General features: G+C 42.5%; 1 protein-coding gene across 5 annotated transcripts in view; it reads left to right on the top strand.

Annotated features, from left to right (window-relative positions):
• XPNPEP3 (X-prolyl aminopeptidase 3) overlaps positions 1-14,241 on the top strand; it is a 39,657-nt gene extending 25,416 nt beyond the window's left edge. For 2 of the 5 annotated variants that reach the window (XM_079775085.1, XM_079775084.1), the window contains 5 exons: positions 191-304; positions 3,148-3,233; positions 6,844-7,024; positions 8,064-8,184; positions 10,004-14,241. In XM_079775085.1, coding sequence (XP_079631211.1) covers positions 191-304; positions 3,148-3,233; positions 6,844-7,024; positions 8,064-8,184; positions 10,004-10,170 — 669 coding nt within the window. In that variant the 3' untranslated portion in view covers positions 10,171-14,241. The remainder of the gene's footprint in view (positions 1-190; positions 305-3,147; positions 3,234-6,843; positions 7,025-8,063; positions 8,185-10,003) is intronic. The other 3 variants (XR_013813708.1, XR_013813709.1, XM_079775086.1) reach the window with 3 other exon arrangements.
• The last annotated feature ends 6,333 nt before the right edge of the window (positions 14,242-20,574 follow it).

Raw genomic sequence — 20,574 nt, 5'->3', positions numbered from 1 at the left:
GTGCAGGAGGCAGCTGATCGATGTTTCTAACTCTCTCTCTCTCTCTCTCTCTCTCTCTCTCTCTCTCTCTCTCTCTCTCTCTCTCCCCCTTCCTCTCTGTAAAAAATTAATAAAATATATTTTTTTAAAAAAATCCTTTCTTCAGTCATACTTAGAGTCACACTTTGCTGTGTGTTTTTTTTTTCCCCAGTTTGAATTTGAATGCCGAGCCCGGGGAGCAGACATCTTAGCCTACCCACCTGTGGTTGCTGGCGGTAATCGCTCAAACACTTTGCACTATGTGAAGAATAATCAGCTCATCAAGGTACAGTACTAGCCATCAGCGCTGCTTCCTCTGGGTCCAGATGCCCTAGTAGGAAACTCACTAACGTCGGGTCCCCTAATTTTCAGCTTTAACAAAATGCTTTTACAGACGTTCTCTCATTTGATCCTCACGTTAGCGCTATGAGATTGGAGCAGTTATTAACATGCCTGTTTAATAGGTGAGGAAAATAAACTTTTAAAAATGAGGCAATTAGTAGTGCAGAGGCACATATTCTACCCTAAAGCCTCTGCTCATTTTCCCCTAAGGACTGGTAGCTGCAGTGGGCTAAGCATATGGGAGCAGACAGACTTTTTTTAAAATGTTTTTATTGACTAGGAGAGGAGGGGAGAGGGCGAGAGATACAGAAACATGGATGAGAGAGAAATATCAACATGGATTGGCTGCCCTCGCTGGGGATTGAGCCCGCAACCTGTGCTTGTGCCCTGACCCAGAATGGAACCTAGTGCATGGATCAGTGCTCAACCACTGAGCGACACTGGCCAGGCAGATTTTAAGAATGAATACCTCATTAGCTGTGAGAGAATTTCTCTTTTACGGTTTTCTCCCAAAGTGACTATATAAGTAAAGAATTTTGTACTCCTTTGTTAAGTCCACTTTTAATTATCTATTTTAATATTTGGTATATTCAAAAGACTAAATATAGCAGATGTAAATTATACAGCGTATTTTTAAAGTGAATACCCATGACTTACTGGACTTAAAAGATAGAATATTACCGCCCTGGCCAGTGTGGCTCAGTTGGTTGGGCGTTGTCCCATACACCAAAATGTTGCCAGTTCCATTCTGGTCAGGGCACATGCCCAGTTCGATCCCTGGTAGGGGGCGTTCAGGAGGCAGGTGATTGATGTTTTCTGCTCACATTGATGTTTCTCTCTCCCTCTCCTTTCCCCTCTCTCTAGAACTCAATTTTTAAAATTTTTTTAAAAAAAGAAAAATTAGTACATTACAAATACTCTGTATCTGCTTGTGTGCCCTATGCTCTCCATCCTGCTGCCTCCCTCCCTCAGGTCACTAACTGGTATCCTACATTTTTTGTCATTTCCTTGATTTTTTTTTTAAATACTTGTATTACATGTACATAATAAGCAGTATTATTATGTACATGTAATACATAATTCTGCTTGCTTATGAAGAATACAAATTTATATGTATTGTTTTATTTTACTCATAAGTGTATGATAATATTAGTTGTTTTCTAATAGTAAATTTATTCTACCATTTTGCTAGAAATAAAACCACATGATTCTTCAAAGTTACTGTTACTATATATGCACTCCTTTGATCATTGCGGTGTGCCAGGTTCCGTGTTTATTTAGATGTGAATAAGATATGCCCAGTAACATGACATGTAGTAAGATAGAGATGTACCCAAAGTTTTCTTCTTCCCCCACATGCATTTTGATGGGGAGCAGAAAGGGAAGTAACATTCTAAAGTTAAATGGTTACGCCCTAGCCAGTTTTGCTCAGTGGATAGAGCATCGGCCTTCGGACCAAAGGGTCCCGGGTTCAATTCTGGTCAAGGGCAAGTACCTTGGTTGCAGGCTCCTCCCTGGCCCAGGCCCTAGTGGGGCTCATGCAGGAAGCAACCAATTGATGTGTTTCTCTCACATCGATGTTTCTGTCTGTCTTTTCCTCTCTCTTACACTCTCCCTAAAAAAATATAAATAGTTAAGTGGTTAAGAGTAATTGTATTTTTAATAAGGCTCTAGATAAAATACTTATCTAAGGTTATGTTAATTAATAGTGATAGTGATAATGGTAACATTATGTTGTGCTGATGTTTGCACCTAGTAATTTAAACCCAAGCAGGTTCCAGAGCCAATGTACTTAACCACTAGGCAATGGTACCTTCCTATTTTTTTTTATTAAAAGAACATTTTTATTGATTGATTGATTTTTAGAGAGAGTGAGGAAGGGAGAGAGAGAAAAAAACATCCACTTGTCCACTTGTTATTCCACTTATTTATGCATTCATTGTTTGATTCTTGTATGTACCCTGACTGGGGATTGAACCTGCAACCTTGGCATATCAGGACAATATCTAACCAACTGTGCTAACTGGCCAGAGTGCAATGGCACCTTTCTTAAGCCAATGTGAGTTCATTTGAAACATTTAGATGCTGTTTCTTTTTTTTTCTTTTTCTTTTTTTCTTAATCCTCACTGGAGGATATTTTCCCATTGATTTTTAGAGAGAGGGAGAGACAGAGAGAAGCATCGATGTGAGAGAGACACATGGATTGGTTGCCTCCTGCATGCACCCCGACCAGGGCCGGGGAACCTGCAACCAAGGTACGTGCCCTTGACCAGAACCGAACCTGGAACCCTTCACTCTGCAGGCCCAATGCTCTATCCACTGAGTTACACCGGCTAGGGCTAGGTGCCGTTTCTTATGAGAAGGAACCAGAGAGGATTAGTCTCTTTTAAATTAGAGCTTTTAAAACCTATTCTATGTATATAAAAGCCTAAGCCACCGGCCGATATGCTGACCGTCTGGTAGCTATGATGTGCACTGACCACCAGGGAGTAGACGCTCAATGCAGGAGCTGCCGAGCTGCCGTGACTTGGCAGCTGCGGTTCTTAGGTAACACACCCGGAACCAGAAAGGAGGGAGCCCGATTCCGGGACCCTTCCGGGGATGTGGGAGAGCCGGGTTTGGCCCAATCCCCACAGGCCAGGCTGAGGAACCCCACCCGTGCACGAATCCATGCTCCAGGCCTCTAGTATATATATAACATGAAAGGCCCAAAGGGCTCAAGTTAAAAGAAGAAACAACTGACAATCCAGGGGTCACCGACTTTGACCTATTTTGCTTTTTTTCCAGGATGGGGAAATGGTGCTGCTGGATGGAGGTTGTGAATCTTCTTGCTATGTGAGTGACATCACCCGTACCTGGCCTGTCAATGGCAGGTACGTCTTCTACAGATCCCACTGCTTCTCTGGAGTGTGGTTATATTTGGAGTAAATGGCTAACGAGACAGACAGGTCCCCTTTAGCTCAGGTTAACTGCCTTTGCAAAGCTCCTGATTTTTTCTTTTTAATATTTTTTTATTGATTTCAGAGAGGAAGGAAGAGGGAGAGAGAGACAGAAACAACAATGATGAGAAAGAATCATTGATCGTTGCCTCCTGTACACGCCACGCTGGGGACCAAGCCTGCAACCCGGGCATGTGCCCTGCCCGGGAATTGAACCGTGACCTCCTGGTTCATAGGTTGACACTCAACCCCTGAGCTACGCCTGCTGGGTGCTCCTGATTATTTTTTTAAGACTGTTTAGTCATCATCACAGGATCAGGCACCTAGAAACACCTAGTTAACCCTTTGCACTCGCTTGCTTTTTTCTCAGTTCCTTTATTCTAATGCTAACCGTGTCGAGTCACACTCGACATCCGAGTGCAAAAGGTTAACATTCACACACATACATGTATGTGTATATATATGTATGTAGGTTGGTAGGTAGATTGATTGATAATGATTGATGCATTTAAGGAATTGACTCACGCATTTGTAGGGCAGGCTGGAAACTCACGCAAAAGTTGATGTTGCAGTCTTGAGGCAGAATTCTTTCTCCAGTATACAAGGCAGTTCTGGCATTTGAATTCATTTAGTATAGGGTACCTTATGGCCCATGTTTCAGCCAACCAACCAAATAAACTGTTGGCGCCTTTTTGAACCCTTGAGCTATAACATTGAATCCAGAATCTCTGCTTTGTGGATATACACTGAGTGGCCAAATTATTATGATCTCTGAATGCATAATAAATAATAATCTGGCCACTCAGTGTGTGTGTGTGTATATATATATATATATATATATATATATATATATATATATATATATATGTGTGTGTGTATATATATGTATGTGTGTGTGTGTGTGTGTGTGTGTGTGTGTATATTAGAGGCCCAGTGCATGAATTCGTGCATGGTTGGGATCTGGCCAGCCTGGCCAGGGGGAGGGAACATGGGCGGTTGACTGGCCTGCCTACTGGTCAAATTCCTGGTCAAGGGGACAATTTGCATATTAGCCTTTTATTATATAGGATATACACTGAGTGGCAGGATTATTATGCGTTCAGAGATCATAATAATCTGGCCACTCAGTGTATATCAATAAATTCAGCCTGATCCAACTTTGTGTTCCTTCCAATTATCCCACACATTACTATCCATTTCCACACATATTCTCAGATTTTTATCTATATAAGTAGGAAAAATCATGCAGTTCTCTTTGGATTATCATGCACTTCCTTGTGGGTCACACTTTGTACCTAACCTTTTGGGGCCTGCTAGGAGTACAATCTAGTTAAAAGTCCAGAGGCAAGTACCAAGGCAACTACCTAAGGGGAGAACCTGTAGGTTCAGTCCAAACTAGATTAGTCTCAGATGGTGGTAGAAGGGCTGCTTCTGCCAGCAAAGAAGACTCAACAGAATTTAGGGGGTCAGTGTCCCTAGCTTCATCAGGATCGTTCAGAATTGCACAACTCAGATTTGTGCATTCCAGTGTATGTAAAATTTACATTTAAAAAAACTTTAAAAATAGGTACTAGTACTGTGGTGGCATGGAGTATGGGTATAAACATAATGTTGATAAATTTGAACCTGGCAGTTGGGTATGTAGGTGTTCATTATAGCATTATATTTTTATACTTAAATATTAGCAGACATTTAGATTGTATCTATCCTCCTATATAATAAAAGGGTAATATGCAAATCAACCAAACGGCAGAATGACTAGTCGCTATGATGCGCACTGACCACCAGGGGGCAGACGCTCAATGCAGGAGCTGCCCCTTGTTAGTCAGTGTGCTCCCACAGTGGGAGTGCCACTCAGCCAGAAGCCAGGCTCATGGCTAGCGAACGCAGCGGCGGTGGTGAGAGCCTCTCCCACCTCCGTGGCAGCGCTAAGGATGTCTGACTGCGGGGAGCGGGCCTAAGCTGTTGGTCATCCCCTGAGGGCTCCTGGACTGCGAGAGGGCACAGGCCAGGCTGAGGGCTCCCCCCCCCCAAGTGCACCAATTTCGTGCACTGGGCCTCTAGTTATAATTATAAAAAAACATTATAGTGAACATTTTTGTACATATAGCTTTTTTTGTATTTCAATTATTTTCTTAGGATGGATTCTTAGAGCAGAATTACAAGCTCAGATTTTATGAGCATCTTTGAAGGCCTATGACTTCATTGGCTGTCTTACTTTATGGGAGTGTAAAATAGTACATGGAACTACATATCATATGCCACCCCATTTTTTCCCATCTTTCCTCATGATTGCTGAAGAAATTATTATTCCAAGGACACCTAGAAACTAGTAAATTACTAGTAATCGAAGTATTGACTAGTTTATCCCATGACATGGCTTTGCCTCTAAGAAATAGGTCCCTAAGCTTTTTTTTTTTTAATGGTAAAAAATGGAAAGGATCAAGAATGACCTGGTCTGCCGAAACCGGTTTGGCTCAGTGGATAGAGCATCGGTCTGTGGACTGAAAGGTCCCAGGTTCGATTCTGGTCAAGGGCATGTACATTGGTTGCGGCACATCCCCGGTAGGGGGTGTGCAGGAGGCAGCTGGTCGATGTTTCTCTGTCATTGATGTTTCTAGCTCTCTATCCTTCTCCCTTCCTCTCTGTAAAAAAAATCAATAAAATAAAAAATAAAAAAAATAAAAAGAATGACCTGGTCTGGCCCTCTGACTGCATTCAGGGCTGGGTGTGTCCTCTAGCCTCACCTCATGTATGTCTGCTGACTGAAGGACTGTTTCTGCTCCAGTTTGAAGGGTTATTGCTCTTCCTGTTGAGCATCTAGGGTATGATTAAGGTCCTGTCAGTAATGCTATGTTGGTATGATTAAATATCTACAGTGCCTCATCATCATCGCCTTGGAGTTTTTCTAATGAAACTGAGAAGCAACTGTTAAACAAAACATAATCACACAGCTGAACATTTTTTGCTTGCTTTTTTAAAAGAAAGGGTTTATTGGGCCATGCTGCTAGCCAGCAAAGGACCAGGTCCTGGGGCATGAAGTCTAAACCACTAGCAGCAGGGTTTGGTGGAGAAGGCAATATGTTCGCCATCCTAGAGTTGACGGGCGCTTTTACACATTATGTTTTGGGGAAGAAAGATGTAAGTTGTTTTGAAAGAACTTACATTGGCTATAGATAAGGGTTGGGGGGGATGCAGGAGGGCGTTTAGGATAGGAGCACAGTCTGGAAAAAGAAATATTTACTTCTTTTGATTGGTTGCAGGCAGCAGCCCTGTAAGTTCATGCACATGCTGGCTGCCTTGGTGGCTGGTGGTCAGCTCATAGACCCTGGGAGCTGATTCAGAGCTCTAACATGCATCCAAATATGAGCGGTCTTTGTTAGTTGGCACGATGCCGTTAACTGGTTAACTATTCCTGTCCCTTCCTCTCACTCTCCCACTACTGTAATTTGATTTATAACATCTCAGAATTATTTTCTTGTCACAAACTTCCTGCAACATCAGTCAGTTCCAAATTTGCGATCTTTGGTTTTCCTGTCCCCAGGTTTACGGCACCTCAAGCAGAACTCTACGAAGCTGTTCTAGAGATCCAGAGAGATTGTCTGACCCTCTGCTCCCCCGGAACAAGCTTGGAAAACATCTACAGCATGATGCTGACCCTGATAGGGCAGAAGCTTAAAGAGTTGGGGTTCCTGAAGAACATTAAGGAAAATAATGCCTTCAGGGTACCGCACTTCTTTTGACTCACTTCTCAAGAACACCTTACATGCTGCTCAGTTTTTATGGAAAGCTAATTAGATTTAGAAATGGTCTTTGTGATTCTTCATCTATAAAAGGGATTTACATTGAACCGGGATTACAACAAAGGGAGACAGTTCTTATTTCTCCCAGAAGGTGGCAGCACATTCTGGTTCATTGCATACTGCATAGTGCGCGACATAAAATGAAGTCTGGTGCAGAGGGTGGAAAAGGACACAAAAAGGAGGAGAGGTTAACTCTTGATTCTTTTGGGGTAATTTTGAAAAGGTAGAGGTCGAAGGGGAGGGTGTTTGTTGCTTCAGTGACACTGTTGAGACTTTAACAGTATCCTCAAGGGCATGTCTTTAGTGAATTTCATCTGCATCCAAATGTAATGGTATTCAGTAAAAATGTAAAGCCTCGGCTTTAAATTAAAATGCCGGGTGGTCAAGCCAAACAGACCATTAAGGCATCGCCCATCTCCAAGGTTAGGCTGCCAGGGTTTCTTTTATCGATAGGAAAGAAGCTATAAATTCCTCCTGCTCAGGCCAGCAAATCTTTAATTAATGGATAGAAACATCCAGGCCAGTAAATGCCTAGTAATTGCAGTGTTATTTGATGTTTCAGCCTGCTCCACAAGTTGCTGTGAGATACTTGGGGTCTCCAGAGTAGACTTCCTGAGAGGGATGTGTGAACGTTGAAAAGAGAACTATTCTAACATAATCACCCTCCTTCAAGAAAAGAGATTTTCATTAGCCACAGTCATTACTGGGCTTACCCAAGTCGGCGTGTGTGTAGTATGTTAAATACTGGGAATGGAAATGTGGATTAGTTAGAATGCATCGGCAGAATTTCATTTGAGAGGTGGCAGTGATCAGGTCTCTTAGTCAGTAGCCTAGGGACAGATTAAACATAGTGGCAGATCCGTGGGGGAGCTGTTAACACCTATCTTGCTGACTTAGACATGCCTGACTTCCCCTCAAGGGGCCATTGCTCTAATAATACTGTGGCAATTAACTTTTCCAGGCTGCTCGAAAATACTGCCCTCACCACGTTGGCCATTACCTGGGGATGGATGTCCATGACACTCCAGACATGCCCCGTTCCCTCCCTCTACAGCCCGGCATGGTGATCACCGTGGAGCCAGGTAAGGGGATAGGGAGCATTAGCAGCCTCTAACCCCTTGGGACACGTAATAGTGTCAGGTAGAAAGATAAACACCATGGTGAGAGTGAAGATTGATATGGCAGGAGTCAGTTTTAAATACTGATGCTGTTTTTATAATGAAAACAGATCTCATTCTTAGATTTCAAGTGTTTTTATCTCTAAATTAAGTAATTATAGCTGGGACACGTCTTTCACACCACCCTTTGAATGCAGGTAAACGTTACTCTCTGGCCTTGCATACCACTTAGTCCAGTCTAGTCAGTATGTGGGTGCTTCCTTAGACTTTGACTACAAAATTCTTTGCTGACCTTTTCTTTTTATCACGGAGAAGAAGGTGAATCTGTCTGACTTCATAATTAGAGAGGGTACCTTGGGCTCTTAGAATTTTCCAAATGTTTATTAAAGTTTTTTAATTCTTTTTACTTTACATTTATGGCTTATTAAGAGGGCTTATTTGAGTATTTCTACAGCTTCTGGTTGTTCAGGCCAATCTAAATAAGTGATATTTAAATATGTTTTCAAATACTTTATGTCTTTATTTTAGCAAAGTTCCCTTTTTCCAGGGGACTATTAGGCAAAGAAAGAATACATTTATATAATCTACTGGTTCCCAGAATATGCTGACATACTCACAGTTTAAGTAACTTCAGTGGCCTGATTGAGCCACTAGAATATGACAGAATCATGATCAGCATTACCATATGGAGCCTTAGTCTACTATCCTATATAATAAAAGGGTAATATGTAAATAGACCAAATGGCAGAACAACCAATCAAAGTGTAATATGCTAATGATATGCTAAGGCTGCTCAACCACTCTCTATGACATGCACTGACCACCAGGGGGCAGACAGTCGACCGGTCGACCAGTCACTATGGCATGCACTGACCACCAGGGAGCAGATGCTCTGACTGGTAGGTTAGCTTGCTATTGGGGTCCAGCCGATCGGGACTGAGCGAGATGGGCCAGACACACCTTGGTGTCCCTCCCCGGCCTGATCATGCACCGGTGGGGTCCCTCAGCCTAGCCTGCTCCCTCTTACAATCCAGGACCCCAGAGAGCCGGTTTCAGCCCGATCCCGCAGGCCACTCCCCATGGGAGGATGCCAGACACAGGGCTCATGGCTGGCAAGCGCTGCTGCGGCAGAGCAAGCCTCTCCCAGTCGGGACTGATTGGGCACAAGCCCGTGGCAGGCACAGTGGGGCCGGGATGAGTGGAGGCGGCAGGTAGGAGCTGCAGGTGGCATTGGACTGCGGGTTTCGGCCTGAGGCTTACTGGCCACCCAGAGGGACCCCACCCGTGCACGAATTTGTGCACTGGGCCTCTAGTACAAAATAACTATAATAATAGTTATAATAATGATAGTCAACGTTTATTTAAAAAAACAAAAACATTTATTGACCATTATACTAGACACTTTTATCTGCATTATCTCATTTAATCTCCATGACTCTAGGTCAGTGGTTGGCAAACTCATTAGTCAACAGAGCCAAATATCAACAGTACAATGATTGAAATTTCTTTTGAGAGCCAAATTTTTTAAACTTAAACGATATAGGTAGGTACATTGTTATTAACTTAATTAGGGTACTCCTAAGCTTGCCTTTGCTAAAAACTCAAGGGGCCAAAGAGCCGCTTATTGCTCACGAGCCGCAGTTTACCGACCACTGCTCTAGGTGGATACTGTTAAGATCCTAGCTTTACAGATGGATTGTAACACAGAGAGGTTAACTTACTTGCCCCAAATCATTCAGTTACTGCCATTTATGAACAGCACATTCTTTTTCCTACTTCTCAGGCATTTATATTCCAGAGGATGACAGAGATGCCCCAGAGAAGTTTCGTGGTCTTGGTGTACGGATTGAGGATGATGTAGTGGTGACGCAGGACTCACCTCTCATCCTTTCTGCAGATTGTCCCAAAGAGATCAGCGACATCGAACAGATCTGCAGCAGGGCCTCTTGACCCTCATTGCAGCCCACATGCACCTCAGGTTCAAGGGTGTGCACTGGCATCTGTGCACCTGAGCTTTCTGAGTGCTGTCTGTGTGGGTACGTTTATGTGTGTGTTTCACTTGGGAGTGTGGGACCTGTATGAATGTATGTAATTGTGTGTGTGGTCTTTTCTTTGTTTTAAGTAACTAGAAATCTGGAAAATTGAATTTTTGGACTGTATGTTACTGCAACTTTAGTTACATTAATTCTATAGAATTAATGGCCCAAGGCAAGTTTAACTTTTAAACAGAAAGGTAGATCTTGGTTACATATGTTCATGCATTCCAGTTAACACATTTAAATGTACAGAACATCTCCTCTCCGGGTCTTTTCCTTGCAGTGCTTTTGCTCAGATCCAGTTAATATCATATGGTATTTGTATGATGCTTATATTACACTAAAAACCAGTGATTGTGTGAGGCGGCCCGTGTATGCCTTTCATGCTGGTGCCGACCTATTCCAGGGCCTGCACAACTACCGGAGCCACATGAGCCTCGTGGGCACGGGGGTCCGGCAGTCCCACCCTTCAGCCACCCTCCAGACTCTAGCAACAGTGTATCGAACAAAACAGCTCTGAGCCTTTCTTGCTACTTGGTTGCCTAGGGCCTGGAAAGTATTTAGATTCTTGATAAGGAAGGACATGGAAGAGAAAGAAAAGTATATATGTGTCTGTACAGATCCAGACCTCCATGCATCTGTTCTCAATCTAAAGATGAATCCTGTCCTAGACACCCATGCTTCCTGTATAGATTCTTAGTGCACTGCTCCTCATAGCACATCCTTGAAGCTGCTGCCCTAGCCAAGGGCAGATCCTCTACTTACCCAGTTGAAGTGGGCACCCAATTTTCAGAGAGCTACCCTTGTTATCGTTCTGTGATTTCTAGTGCTAACAAAAACAAAATATGCCTATGCCACCAAGTGCCTAGAAATAGCCTAAGGTCCTTTTCTTTCTCTGATGTTAGCACTGGAAGCATCGTATTTCTCTCAACCCAGCATTGGACACAGTTATGCAAGAACTCGGTTGTACAAGTTTGCAAAGTGAACAGGGCTAGATTATTGCAGATGGTTTATTTGAGACCTTCTGTCAAAAAGGGAAGCTTTTAAGAACTAGTGTGTCCCCCTCTTAAACTTAGGTATGAGCCCAAAATGTATAAAACATGCTGATTGTGGAAATATAAATTTGAGGGTTTTTAAGAAAATATTTGTATTAGCAAAGCACAGGCTCAGGGATTAACACTCCCTGCAGTGATACAGGCTTGCCTGTCTTATCCCAAGGTGCAGAGCTCAAAGCAGACAGATTGTGGCTTCATCAGGAGACAAAGATAATATTATAAACCAAAGTGATGGAGATCGTGTCCTGACAGCATCATCCACAAGTGCTTGCTTTGCTCACCGTATCTCAGCAGCTGTGGGAAGGGATGGCTGCACAGCTGAAGTCATCATCCCGTGCCTGCCCTCCCGCCAACCTCTCAGTCCTGTGCTACTTTCCAAAAGAAGCGGACTTAGAATGAATCCGCAGCTTGGCCTCTCACCCCAGGGCCTCTGTGGCCCTCACGGCCCTTGGGTTGGGTTTCTTTTGTTCATTCACCATCCTGAGAGGAGGTCTTTCCTTTTCCTATTAAATCATTTTCTGTGGTCTTCACTGTTTTAGCTAAACACTTAGGCAGCTTTTATGTACAGCAGCATACTTGGACATGAAACAGACTCCTTCCAGTTAGATTCCAGTGAAACTGTGCAGGTGTTATGAGTAGTTAGAATGGCTGTTGTGGAGTCCCTGATCCAAGAATATTGTCCTTTGAGTCCCAGATTAACCACCACAGCTGAACATTTGATTCAGAGTATCGGAACCATCACAAGATGACATAGTGAACATCTCAGAGCATTGTCTTAGGGGCTGTCGGATATATCCAGGACCTGTGAGCAGATAATCGTGCACAGTGCAGGAACTTCATCCATTCTTCGCCACACCACAGACATACCCCCCTTTCCCTTCATGAAGTATAATAAATACTTAATATATATACCAGGCTCTCTCCTATAATGAAAACTTTAATTTTTAAAAATCATTCAGCCCTAGCCAGTTTGGGTCAGTGGATAGAACATCGACCTGTGGACTGAAGGGTCCCAGGTTCGATTCCGGTCAAGGGCACATGCCAGGTTGCAGGCTCGATCCCCAGTAGGGGGCGTGCAGGAGGCAGCCAATCAATGATTCTCTCTCATCATTGATGTTTCTACCTATCTCTCCCTCTCCCTTCCTCTCTGAAATCAATAAAAATATAAAAAAACAAAAAATCTTTCAAATGTTCCACTGGGATTTTTCTCCCTGAACTGAATAGATGAGATTGGATCTTTAACAATACCATCTAAATGAAGGAAGCATAGCTAGTTCTCTCTGCCACATACTTTGTTGTTTTTTATTAATCCTCACCTCAGGATATTTTTCCCATTGATTCTTAGAGTGGAAGGGAGGGAAAGGGGGAGAGAGAGAGAAACATTGATGTGAGAGAGACACATTGATCAGTTGTCTCCTGCACACACCTTGACCTGGGCTGGTCGGGTCCGGGCCTGCAACCTAGGTATATGCCCTTAAATGGGAATTGAACCCAGACCCTTCTGTACCCAGACCAACACTCCAACCCTGAGCCAAACCGGCCAGAGCTGCCGCATACTTTTATGTGTTTATTTCAGGAATCACTTATTATTACCCTCAAAATCAGGAAATGGACTGTGGAGTAAGAATTCACCCTTCCCATAGTCATAACATCCAAGTTAGAAAGTTACTTCCGATGGTGACTCTTAAGTTCTTGGTGTGGGTCTTCTTTCAAAACATTATTTTCTTACTGATTTTTATAAGGTCGGAAAGAGAAAACTCCTAACTAACATAGACATTATATCTCAATTGAGTTTAAGATCCATGAAACAGCCCTGCTGGGTGGCTCAGTTAGTTGGAATGTCATCCCGTACATCAAAAAAATAGGGTTGCAGTTCCATTCTCGGTCAGGGCACATATCTAGGTTGCAAGTTGATCCCCAGTCGGGGCATGTACAGGTGGCAACTGATCTATGTTTCTCTCTCCCTCCCTTTTTCTCTCTCTCAAATCAATAAAAACATCTCGGGTGAAAAAATCCATGAAACAAGTTAAATTCTCAGATAAAGACATCGTAACTAATTAAATAGAAAAACTGAGTTAAAAAATTTTTTTTAAACTTATGTAACCAATGCCCTCTTGAGCTTTCTTAGTAGTAGATTACAAATATGATGCATGAGATCTGCTTCTCCCTCTCCTGTACCCATGACAGAGATCACAAGTAAAGCATAGTGACTGTCCCATCGGCCCATATGTGACCTCAGTCCTTTGTAGCACAGTTTCCAACAGTTGCTACCAATAAAACCGTTGGAGTAAGACCCTCTCTGCCATCCCCCCACTGGCATATAATAGATGACAATGTGACTTGTTTGTGTGTGTGTGTGTTGGAAACTGAGTGACAATGTGACTTGTTTGTGCGTGTATGTATTGGCCCAGGGTGGTGGCAGCATGTGCTTGGAAGAGGTTTTTATGGTTTGGTTAATTTTTTAAATTTAAGCTGTTAGGGTTAAGTTTTAAGCCTGGGCAAATATGCTTCAAGGTAAAGTGTTTTATGCCCTTAATAAAATGAGGAAGTGAATACATCATGAAACCCTATCGTTACAGCAGAATTCCGTTGTCACAAAGCTTCTGGGTTCTCCTGGCTGCTCTTCTGACCTCTGCCTCTGTGTCACGGAGGAGCTTGGGGTGAGCATCACTGATGTTCGGATCAGGGGTCCCCATGAACTCAAGGCCTCTTGGGGTGTGCTCATGAGGATCTAAGAGAACTGTAGTCTTTGTGAGCATTTCTTAATGCTTTGTATGACTTTTGTGCAATTATATAAATTCGATTTGGATAAAACGCTGTTACTTTTAAGGCCCTTGCCATTGAAAATAGTTATCTCATTCCCCAACAAGGGAAAAGTATTTGTTACTGCCATTTAAAAAATAAATCATAAAACAATAAAAATGTATGGCACATGTGTGTTATTTTCAAATCTAGAGTTTACTGCTTTAACTTTGAGAATATTCTTATTTACAAAATATTTTATTTTACAGAGTGTTCATTAATTTCTGTCGCACAATCATGATAGCGCCCGGCCGGCATGGCTCAGTGGTTGAGCATCAACCTATGAACCAGGAGGTCATGGTTTGATTCCCAGTCAGGGCACATGCCTGGGTTGCGGGCTCCATTCCCAGAGTGGGACATGCAGGAGACAGCCGATCAATGATTCTCTCATCCTTGATGTTTCTCTCTCTTTCTCCCTCTCCCTATCTCTCTGAAATCAATAAAAATATATTTTTAAAAAATCATTACAAAGCAGTGAGTATCATGTCATAACAGAGTTACAGGGATGACACGAAGGAGGAAGGATGGGCTGCATTTGTGAAGGGAGTCGAGCCCATTGGTCAGAGAAGATACCCCATGAGTTTTATAATGAAATTGCCCACACGTTATAGCACTTTCATTTATACATTATTATCTCACTTATGCTTATGTTGAGTCTGTGAGCCACGTCACTAACCTCGTTGTACAGATGAGGAAAATGGGCTCCCTGAGCATGCGACTCACCCAACGTCATATCGTAAGTAGATCTGGATGGAATTCAGTTCCTTGAACTTGAAACTGATTTGTAAACCTAACACTCACTGAACTCTCATTCGGTCATCAGAGTGCATTATCTCATTTAATCTGTGCAGCAGCAATTCTTATCACTCCTTATTTTATTTTTATTTATTTACTTTAAAGTATGTTTTTATTGATTTCAGAGAGGAAGGGGAGAGAGAGAAACATCAGTGATAAGAGAATCATTGATCAGGCATATGCCCTGACTGGGAATCGAACCATGACCACCTGATTCATAGGTTGATGCTCAACCACTGAGCCATGCAGGCCGGGCTCACACCTTGTTTTATAAATGAGGAAAGCGATACTTTCAGAAGTTCAAGTAATTTGTCCAAGCCAGGATTTGAATGGAACTACAACTCAGCACCTGAGCCCTGAACAGCCCTACTGCACTGTGCTATTTCCCACCTTCTGCAAGTGAGCGCTCCAATTTTCAGTTATCCTGACTGCCATGGTGCAGCCGGTGTCAGACACACCTGGGTTAGAATCCCTCCTTGGCCATGGACCAGCTCTCTCACCTTAAGATAATTTTCTTAACTTTCTCTTACCTGCATGTTCCTCGCTTATAGAATAGGAATCATATGTATCTGGCTCATAGCATCTCCACTTTTTCTTTGATTTTGCCTTTAACCCAATATATCATCATTACTGTTGTCTGCCTTTATCTGTAGGACATAAGCTACGTGAGGAGAGCCTAGGACTATCTGTACACATCTTGTTCACCATTGTAACTCCTACATGCAGGACCAGGCCTGGCACATGGTAGGTATCCAATAAATATCCTATATAATAAAAGCCTAATATTCTAAGTGTCTGGTCATCTGTTCATCTGTTCAACCAATCAAAGCGTAATATGCAAATGATATGCTAAGGCCACTCAACCGCTTGCTATGACTTGCACTGACCACCAAGGGGCAGATGCTCCGACCAGTAGGTTAGCTTGCTGCTGGGGTCTGGACAATTAGGACTGAGCAGGATGGGCCAGACATGCCCTGGAGCCCTACCGCGGTCCCTCCCTGGCTGGCCAACCTCCCGTGTCCCTCCCTGGCCCTGATCATGGGTCAGTCAACCAAAGACCATCCTACCTAATAAAAGGCTAATATGCAAATCGACCAAATGGTGGAATGACTGGTCGCTATGATGCACACTAACCACCAGGGGGCAGATGCTCAGAGCAAGAGCTGCCCCCAGGTGGTCAGTGCGCTCCAACGGGGGCGGGGGGGGGGGGAGCCTGGCTCATGGCTGGTAAGCGCAGCCGCAGTGGCGGAAGCCTCTCCCACCTCCGTAGCAGGGCTAAGGATGTCCATTGGACCTCCCCAAAGGGTTCCTGGACTGCAAGAGGGCGCAGGCTGGGCTGAGGGACCCCACCCCCAAGTGCATGAATTTCATGCACTGGGCCTCTAGTCTGTTGAATAAACAACTCATCCCAGAGGGGGAAAAGTTCCTTCTTTCCCAGCTTCATTAGATATGACTTCCCTGGAAGGATTCTGGTAGAAGTAACCAGGGTAATGAGATATGAATGGCCACCCTTGGGTAATTTGGGACCATCTCCTGTCAAGGGGGGTGGGAGGGTGATTGGCAACCCTACCAGAATCACAAGTGGGGCCAGCATCACAAGAGTGTGACGGGTGAAGTCACACAGGCCTCTGGGCTCAGAATGGCCCTGCACATGGGTTAATGCTCTGCTGTTGCTCTCTTGGAATTCTTAATAATTTTTGAACAAGGACCCTTGCATTTTCATTTTGCATGGGGCCCTGCAACTTATGCAGCTGATCCTGATCACATCCAATGGGTGGTGAGGGACAGACAAAGGGGAACAGGAGGAAGTTTTCTACCAAAAACAAGGTTGGAGAATGATAGAAAGTCCCAAACTGGAAACATTGTGTCTGTGTGCCCAGCTCCTCATGAAATAGACTGTGAGCTCCTCTAAAGCAGAGATTATACCTTATTCAGTGCTGTTTGTAGCTTAAAATGGTGCCTCCATTTTCTTTTAATTAAGTTTATTATTTTGAGATAATTTGTAGATTCTACATATGAGATCCTGTGTGTGCTGTACTCAGTTTTCTCCAATGCTAACATCTTGCAAAACTATAGTGCAATATCACAACCAGGATATTGACAGAGATATGGTCAAGATACAACACTGCCATCACCACAGGGATCCCTTTTAGAGCCACACCCACTTCCCTCCCACCTCCTACCCTACTCCTGGCAAGCACTAATCTGTCCTCCATTTATATAATTTTGTCATTTGAAGAATGTTACATAAATAGACTTATACAGTATGTAACCTTGTGGGATTGGCTTTTTTTTCACTCAGCATAATTCTCTGGAGAATCATCAGTTGCATGTAACAAGAGTTCATTCCTTTTTACAGCCAAGTGGTATAGATGTACCCCAATTTAACCATACCCCCATTGAAGGACATCTGGATGTTTCCAGTTTGGGGCTATTATAGATAAAGCTGCTAACATCTGTGTATGGATTTTTATGTGAATAGAAGTTTTTATTCTTTGGAATACATGTCCAGGACTGCAATTGCTGAGTTGTACGGTAGTTGCATGTTTACCTTTGAAATATACTGCCAGATTGTTTTCCAGGGTGGCTGTTCCATTTCGCATTCCACCTGCAATGGATGAGGGATCCAGTTTCTCTGCATTCTCAACAACCGTGACGTTGTCACGGTGTCTTGTTTTGTTTTATACTTTAGCCATTCTAATAGGTGTGGACTGACATCTAATTGTAGCTTTAATTTGCATTTCTGTAATGGCCATTTATGTTGAACATCTCTTTCTGCGTTTATTTGCCATTTGTATATCCTCTGATGAAATAGCTCTTTGTCTTTTGCCCATTTCCTAACTGGATCATTTGATTATTGACTGTTGACTGTTAAGAGTTCTTTCTATATTCTGGATATTAGTGCTTTATCACATATGTGCCTTGCAAAAACTTCCTCTCTGTCTGTAGCTTGTCTTTCCATCCTATTAACAGAGTCACAAAGCAAAAGTTTTAAATTCTGATGAAGTCCAACTTATCAATTGTTCCTTTTATGGATCATGTTTTTGGTGTCAAGTCTTAAGAACTCTAGCCCTACATCCTGCAAATTTCCTACTGTTTTATTCCAAGAGTTTTATATTTTATATTTATACTATGTTTTATATTTAAGTTCATGATACATGAGGAGCTAGTTTCTGTATAAGGTGTGAGGCTAGGTCTACCGCCATGTGTTGTTTTCTTTGCCCATGGATGTCTAATTGCCCCAGCAACATTTGTTGAAAATGCAACCTTTCCTCCGCGGAATTGCTTTTGCGTAGTTGTTAAAATTTAGTTGAGCATATTTGGGTGGACCTTTTCCTGGGTTTTCTGTTCTGTCCCATTGACATATATGTCTGTTCCTCTACCAATAGCACACAGTCTTGATTACTGTAGCTACAAAGTAAGTCTTATAGGCAGGTAAAGTAACTCCTTTTCAAAAAGATTCTTGATTTTCAAAATTAGTGATTCTTCCTTTTCAAAATTATTTTAGCTATTGTAGTGCTTTTGCTTTCCATATAAATTTTAGAATACTTTTACCTGAAACTACAAAAAAAAAAAAACCTTCCTGGGATTTTGAGAGGAATTGTGTTAAAACTGTATACTAATTTGGTGAAAGCTGAACTTCTTACTATGATGAATCTTTTCATCCATGAACATGGTATGTCTACTTATTAAAAGTCTTAAAAATAATTCTCAGTGTTGTTAGTTTTAAGTGTAGCAGTTTCTATACATGCTTTGTTAGGTTTGTACATATTTAATTTTTATGATTATGATATATTATTTTTAACTTCTATTATGTCCACATATTTATAGCTTGTATATACAAATACAATTTTTGTATGTTTATTTTGTATCGTATAAGCTTTCTGATCATACCTATTAGTTCTAAGAGGGTTTTTTTTAAGATTCCTTAGATTTTCCACATAAACTGTGTGTCATCTAGAAATGGGACAGTTTTATAACTTTGTTTCCAATCTGTATGCCTTTTGCTTTCTTAATGCACAGGCTACAAGTTCCAGTGCTACAATAAATAAGAGTGGTAAGAGAGGCCATCCTTGCCTTGTTTCCAATTTGAGGAGGAAAGCATTCAGTATTTCACCATTAAGTATGTTAGCTGCAGGTTTTTTTGTTCTTGTTTTGTTTTTTGTAGATCCTCTTTATCAAGTTCAGGAAGTTCTCCTCTATTCCTACTTTTCTGAGAGTTTTTATAATGAATGGTTGTTGAATTTTGTCAAATGTTTTTCTGTACCGATTGTATGATCATGTGATTTTTCTTCTTGAACCTGTTAATATAAGTAATCCATTGACTGATCTTAAAATATTGAAACTTACATCCCTGGAAGAAACCCCCCTTAATCATGGTAAATAATACTTTTTGTTGTTGTTAATCTTCACCTGAGGATATTTTTCCATTGATTTTTGGAGAGAGTGGAAGGGAGGGGGAGAGACAGAGAGAGAAACATCGATGTGAGAGAGATACAGCGATTGATTGCCTCCCCCACACGTCCTGACCAGGGCCAGGAATCCAGTCTGCAATCAGGATGGTATAGGTCAATTAAGGAGCTGGAACTTTTATTCCTCTGCCTGAGAATGAACTCCCCTACCCCTATGATGCCTAAATGTCGCTCCTCACAAAGACCTAATCACCCGATTTAATGTTGCTTCCATCTCCCCCCAACCTCATGACCTTGTTTTGTCTTCTTCATAGCCTTTAGGGATGCCAGAGATTATCTGATGTATCTGTTCATTGACATGTCATTTCCTTACTAGGAGTTTGACACCTTAATCACTGCCTCTTCTCTTTATGTCAGGACCTGGATCATACTCAATGAACTCGTTGAATGAAGGATAAATATGCCTTCAATATCTTAATTTACTAAAGGTTTCTAGTCTTCATATAGGGGCCTGCAAGGACACAATAAATAGATGACAGAAATCTTAACATGGTATCATTAACAAAACTTGAGCTAAGAAAAACTTTGCAGGATTCCTTTCCCTTCCAAGTCTCGTTAAAGCTGTAATGTTTTCACGGATTCGTTGTACCTGTTTATGACTAAGACGGGAAACAAATTGCAGTTATTCTGGTTTAGCAATGGAGTCAACACACTCCATGGCTCTCCGATTTTCTTTCAAGAGAAAATATGAGACTTCAAATAAGCCAATACAAGATTTAGAAGTGATTGGAGTTATACCTCTGCAAGGTTAGAGATACAGAAAGAGGTCCTGGTCTGAGGGTGACATGAAGTACAGGTGTTTGGGCTGGGAAGGGATGTCCGGTAAGAATAAATAGCTGAATGGGTCACACAAATTCAAGACTAAAGATATGGCTATGGCTACAGAAGCGGAAAGAGGATCGAATTTAGGGAGAAAGGACCCCATAGATGACCAATTGAGGTCCAGGAAACGTGTGCTCAAGTGCGTCAAATCGTGCGGCGGGCTAGCGATGGCTCCTGAGTCTCCTTCCTCGTTGTTTCAGGTGGGCAGGTGACGGCGGAGCTGCAGAATGCCTGCTCGGTCTGTCCCTGGCGAGGACGTTCCGTGAGCTTCCTGAGCATTTCCCGAATTGGACTCGAAACCAAACGATGCCAGGGCCCCGGCTCCCCCGGCCTCAGGCCTCCAAGGGAGGCAGCATCTCGGGCCTGGCTCGG

Source organism: Cnephaeus nilssonii (genome assembly GCF_951640355.1).
Source record: "Cnephaeus nilssonii genome assembly, chromosome: 6".
In the NCBI taxonomy this organism is placed as follows: domain Eukaryota; kingdom Metazoa; phylum Chordata; class Mammalia; order Chiroptera; family Vespertilionidae; genus Cnephaeus; species Cnephaeus nilssonii.
This window is presented reverse-complemented; position numbering and strand designations above follow the sequence as displayed.